This window comes from Terrapene carolina, unplaced genomic scaffold (assembly GCF_002925995.2).
Source record: "Terrapene carolina triunguis isolate 2854851 unplaced genomic scaffold, T_m_triunguis-2.0 Scaffold440, whole genome shotgun sequence".
Taxonomy (NCBI): Eukaryota; Metazoa; Chordata; order Testudines; family Emydidae; genus Terrapene; species Terrapene triunguis.
Window position 1 is genome coordinate 34,633 of NW_020664791.1, and position 5,434 is coordinate 40,066.

General features: G+C 50.0%; 1 protein-coding gene across 1 annotated transcript; it reads right to left on the reverse strand.

Annotated features, from left to right (window-relative positions):
• Positions 1–363: 363 nt before the first annotated feature.
• Positions 364–2,507, reverse strand: LOC112113701 (C-C motif chemokine 4-like). Its single transcript, XM_024210083.3, has 3 exons — positions 2,235–2,507; positions 1,964–2,075; positions 364–884 (listed from the first exon to the last, which is right to left on the reverse strand). Exons 1-3 carry the CDS (start codon positions 2,305–2,307, stop codon positions 803–805), a joined length of 267 nt encoding a protein of 88 aa, XP_024065851.2. The 5' UTR covers positions 2,308–2,507; the 3' UTR covers positions 364–802.
• Positions 2,508–5,434: the final 2,927 nt, after the last annotated feature.

Genomic DNA, 5,434 nt, shown 5'->3' on the forward strand with positions numbered 1-5,434 from the left:
CAGGGTAAGAGATTTAACCCTTTGTCCTCCCACTTTAAGGTGGGAACTATACACCCATCCCTATTTTTGTTTCTTGCATGTACATAATGGGTGGCTGGGTGTACAGGGCATGCAGGGCTGGATGCAGATGTGTGTGAGGGATGGATCTGAGCTGTGAACTGCAAATGGGGCCAAATTTTCCCCAGACTCTAGTGGTGCTGAGCTGGTAGGGTTTGTTCCAGATCCTCTCCTAGTGAGACAGGCAGGCACGGTGGTCAGATTATGTGTCTGGGCCTGGAGATCCTTCCAGTCAGTAATTACATTAAGGCATAAACCAGGGTGTTTTTCTACAAAACATTTTATTTTCCAAAATCATCACTCTACCCAGTCCCTGGTCATCGCCTAATATTACAGCACAAAGAACCGAACACATTCAACAACCTGGGGTGTCTTTGTGTCGGTCACTGCGATGCACGGGGAGTCATGTGACCCTCCTGCACGCATGCCATAAATAATATAATTAGCAATACAAAAAATGGGGTCCCAACTGCACGTCTTAAATAGCGTCACATGATACGTTCAAAGTCCAGCGTTTGTCAGTTCTTTGAAAAGTGGGTTGGTAGCAGCATCCTGGCTTGTGTCAGCAGAAGTGAGGCGAGGTCCTTCCGGTGCCCTTTGAACTCTGTCCTTAGATGGCCAGCGCTTGGGCTCAGGAATCACCTCTTTGTCCCATGTGACAGCACCTTGCACAATGGGGCTGCGAAGTGCTACCGTAATACACGTAATAAATAGGAATAATTCTCTGTCCCCCATTCTGCTCAGTTCAGATCCAGGTGGTCACATAGGCTTGGACCCAGGAGTTGCTGGGGTTGGCACAGACGGACCGGCCTTTCTTCGTAATAAACCTGTGGGACAGGAAGGAGACAGGTTAGAGTGAGAGAAACGTTGTGTCTCTCCCTCACTGTCCTAGGTCGCCCCACTTCCAGATCCCAGCACAGCCAGTCAGTTCTGTCCTGTCCCCGAAGGATCCGCCACCAGAACCTGATGCTGGTCTGGGCCACCTGGCCTGCCCCTCCTCCCATTTGGCTGCCTGTTCTACATATTAAAGCCTTCCTGTGGTTTGCCCTCACCTCCTGCCCCGCCCCCACACTCCATTATCCCCAGGGGTGAGCAGGTCTCACCCCAGGACCCTAGAGGAGCTATGGGGGAATCCCTTCTAGGTGGCCTCTTCTCCCGGCTGTGAATACTTGGCTCTCAGAGTCTGTGCTGGTGCACTGGGCTCTCTAGTCACCGACCTCAGGCCTTTGACACCTGGATTTGCCTCATGCTAGGAACGAGAAGCAGCAGCCAGACACCAAGGGTACGTCTACACTGGAATAAAAGAGTCAGCTGACCCGGGCTCGAGTTGTGGGGCTAAACATTGCCGTGTAGACAATCCTCTCGCCTCGCAGAATCCCAGAGCTGGGGCTGTACCCCGAGCCCGAATGTCTACACCCCAATTTTACAGCCCCACAGCTGAGCCCCGCAAACCCGAGTCAGCTGCCTCGGGTGTTTAACTGCCGTGTAGACGTAGAGCAGGGGGTAGCACTGTGACCCCCCTTCTGACAACGAAGCCTGAGCCCGCCCTAGTCCCGCCAAAGCCCGAGCCCCACGGCCCTGGATGGGGCTTCAGCCTGAGGCAGGGGGCCTGTATCCTGAGCCCTGCCACCCAGGGCTGAAGCTCTTGGACTACGGTCCCAGGTGGTGAGGCTCAGGCTTTGGCCCCGGGCCCCAGCAAGTTTAAGCCAACCCTGGCCACCCCGTTAAAACAGGATCACACCCCACTTTGGGGTCCCGACCCACAGTTTGAGAACCGCTGACATAGAGCAAACTATTCCATTGCAGTGCATGACTACACTGTAACGCTTGCAACATGTATTGAAATGGAAGCTGTCTCTGCACATCTGCGCACTGCCTGTCTCCGGCGTCGGGAGTTTGCACTTACACTATAGCGGGTAAGGAGCACATGCTGCTGGTGTCATAGTAATCCACCACCATGCTGCGCGGGATCTGGCGGGCCGTGTGGGAGAAGCAGCAGATGGGCATGTCCGGTCCCCCTGAAAGATGGAAACAGACAGCGTGAGTGTGCCTTGAGTTCCATGCAAGGGAAAATAACACACGTTATCAGGGGAAGGGTTCCTCCCCCCACCATCCAAAGAGCAATACATCGGTTTCCTTCAGAAATGGACAGTTTCAGGGAGAGACGCTGGACTCACGTGGGCCAGAGGAGGCCAGGGACCAGAAGGCAGCGCTGGTGAGAACGGCGAGGGCAGCCACGGAGACCTTCATGTTGCTGTGCAGAGAGGATGAGCGGAGCCGGACCAGGGACTACTGCACGCACCAGCTGTGACACTGAGCAGCTAGAGGCATCTCTCCTTTTATAGGGAATTCCAGAGGCAGAGAGACAAAGGGAAGCGGAGTGGAATTTCCAGAGCGGATGTCACAGGGTGAGCTGTGCAGATGGGAGAAAAAGGGAACTCGCAGCCAAAGCTCAGGAATTAATAGCATTCCAAGCTCTTACTCAGCACGGTTCTTTCATGCCATCAGGCCGCAAGGAAAACAAAACGGTGCCTGTAAGTCACATGGAGCTGGGTGGGGGAGGGGATTCATCCATTGGAACAAAGAGAGAGACTTTTCCCTTGGCATGCAAGTTGTGCAAGGCTGGAAAAATAGGAGGCATCTGGGATATACTGCGTCTCTCATGAGCCAGGCTTTCATATGAATAAGAGATTAAGAGCGGGTGCGGGAAGAGGTGCCGTCGAAGCTATTACCCTGGTGGTGGACCATCTGCAGATCCCTCTGCCCTAGGACGATCCTGCCAGAGCTGGCTTCTCAGGATATAAGGCCACTTTGCCAAGCTGCCTGAACACAGCCATGGATGGGGTTTTATTCTTCATATGACACCCAACGGCTTTGCTTTGATTCGGTGCCTTTAGTCCTCTGCAAGCAGGATTTAGTCCCGGATGGAAGATCAGGGTGTTGGCAGGTAAAATCAGATGTTAATCCACCAGGGAGTGTGTGTTACAGGTCCCTGTCTGGCAATCTGTGGAGGATAGGAGTTGTGACACACACACACACACACACACACACACACACACACACATCATTACTGTGTGTGGGTTTGTTAGCTCAAGCTGTTGCAGAATGTGCTTTTAGCTCTGGCTGTCCCCAGGTCAGCCCTCGCTGTGTTGGAGATGGCAGCTGTCACACAGGTGAGAAAGGTTCAATGGTACCACATTTAATACCCTAGGAGGGAGAAACAGATTACCCCCCTGCCCTTTGGTATCCATTCCAGCGGGTGTTCATTCCACCCAAGAAGAAATTGGTGACACCTATGCCAGGCTTCGTGGGGCTGCAGCTACTGCGGATGATACATTAGGAACACTGAACTATGGTCTGATCTCAGAGAGCAATTCCTGTGTTCCTAATATATCAATCAGATCAGTCCAAGTAAAGGAAGGGATAATCTGCCCCCAGCTATAGATTGGTTTGTGCCTTGAAGCAGGAGGGGTTAGATCCCTTCCAAACTCATGGACTCCAAGGCCAGAAGGGACCATTGTGATCATCTAGTCTGACCTACTGTATAGCACAGCCCAGAGACCTGCCCCTAAATAATTCCTGGAGCAGAGCTTATAGAAAATAATCCCATCTCGATTTAGAAATGGTCAGTGATGGAGAATCCACCATGATCCTTGGTCAATTGTTCTAACCATTAAAAATTTGCACCTTATTTCCAGTTGGAATATGTCTAGCTTCAACTTCCAGCCATTGGACGGTGTTAGACCTCTCTCTGCTGGATAGAAGAGCCCATTATTAAATATTGGTTCCCCAAGTAGCTACTTACAGACTGTGATCAGGTCACCCCTTAACCTTCTCTTTTTGTTAAAGTGAAGAGATTGAACTCCTTGAGTCTCTCACTAGAAGGCAGGTTTTCTAATCCTTTAATCATTCTCTTGGCTGTTCTCTGAACCCTCTCCAATTTATCAGCCTCCTTCTTGAACTGTGGGCACCAGAACTGGACACCCTGTAAGGATGCCAAGCATTCTTTGTTCCTAGATGTCCACATTTACATTTGCCATATTAAAACACACATTGTTTGCTTGCGCCCAACTTAGCAAGCGATCCAGATCACTCTGAATCAGTGGCCTGGCTTCTTCATTATTTACCACTCCCCCAATTTTTGTGTCATCTGCAAACTTTCAGTGATGATTTTATGTTGTCCTCCAGGTCACTGATAAAAATGTTAAATAGCACAGGGCCAAGAACTGATCCCTCCGGGGCCCCACTGGAAACAGGCCTGTTTGACCGTTTCATTTTGAGCCCTATCAGTTAGCCAGTTTTTATTCCATTTAATGAAGGCCATGTTAATTTTATATTCTAATTTTTTAATCAAAATATCATGCAGTACCAAGTCAAATGCCTTACAGAAGTCTAAGTATATTATGTCAACACTCTTACCTTTATCTACCAAGCTTCTAAACGCATCAAAAAAAGATATCAAATTAGTTGGACAGCATCTATTTTCCATAAATCCATGTTGATTTGCATTACTTACATCACCCTCCTTTAGTTCTTTATTAACAGAGTCCTATGTCAGTCACTCCATTATCTTGCTCAGGATCAATGTCAGGCTGACAGGCCTATAATTAGGATATTACGAAACACTATTTCACTAGGAGGGTGGTGAAGCACTGAACTGGGTTACCTAGGGAGGTGGTGGAATCTCCTTCCTTAGAGGTTTTTCAGGCCCGGCTTGACAAAGCCCTGGCTGGGATGATTTAGTTGGGGTTGGTCCTGCTTTGAGCAGGGGGTTGGACTAGATACCTCCTGAGGTCCCTTCCAACCCTGATATTCTATGATTCTATGATTCTATCAGGATTTAATGGGGGGAGGGGTTGAGTGTTAGTCCCTTAAAATAGGGTGCATTGTGGTATTATTGGTTGTGCTCACAGGAATGTTTAGTTGGCATGGAGGGGAAGAGGTGTCTCCTGGAGGGACGGGTTGTGTCTTTTGCTCTTTACACACAAATAATACGAAGAAACCACACTGGCATCATTGGGTCCCAAATAGCCATCAAACACATCAGGCCGAGCTACATGTACTTGGCTGCTCTGCCTAGGCTGGGGCAGCTTCTAAAACATAAAGCACAGTGTGCCCCACTACAGGGCTCACACACTATTTAAAGGGATACTACCCTAGTCCTCTGCACTACAGCAGGGCTGAGAGATTTGTTCCCATAAGTTTTCTATCCTTCCTTATGACACGCCCCCAGGGCTGGGTCTAGGGTTGGGCGAGCAGGCCAGTCACCCAGGTGGGCACCTTGTCAGGGGGCAAGGGACTACTGTCATTGGCCAGCCATTTTTGCTTCACTTGGCCAGTGGTGGGCTTGGTTTGTTGGTTGGTTTTTTAGGCCCGT

Excerpts from the sequence above, each read along its gene's own strand:
- LOC112113701 (XM_024210083.3), bottom strand. The coding sequence starts at position 2,307 with ATGAAGGTCTCCGTGGCTGCCCTCGCCGTTCTCACCAGCGCTGCCTTC. Across the intron at positions 2,076-2,234 it reads CCTGGCCTCCTCTGGCCCAC|GGGGACCGGACATGCCCATC; the intron begins GTGAGTCCAGCG and ends TCCATCTTTCAG. Across the intron at positions 885-1,963 it reads TGCTCCTTACCCGCTATAGT|GTTTATTACGAAGAAAGGCC; the intron begins GTAAGTGCAAAC and ends CCTGTCCCACAG.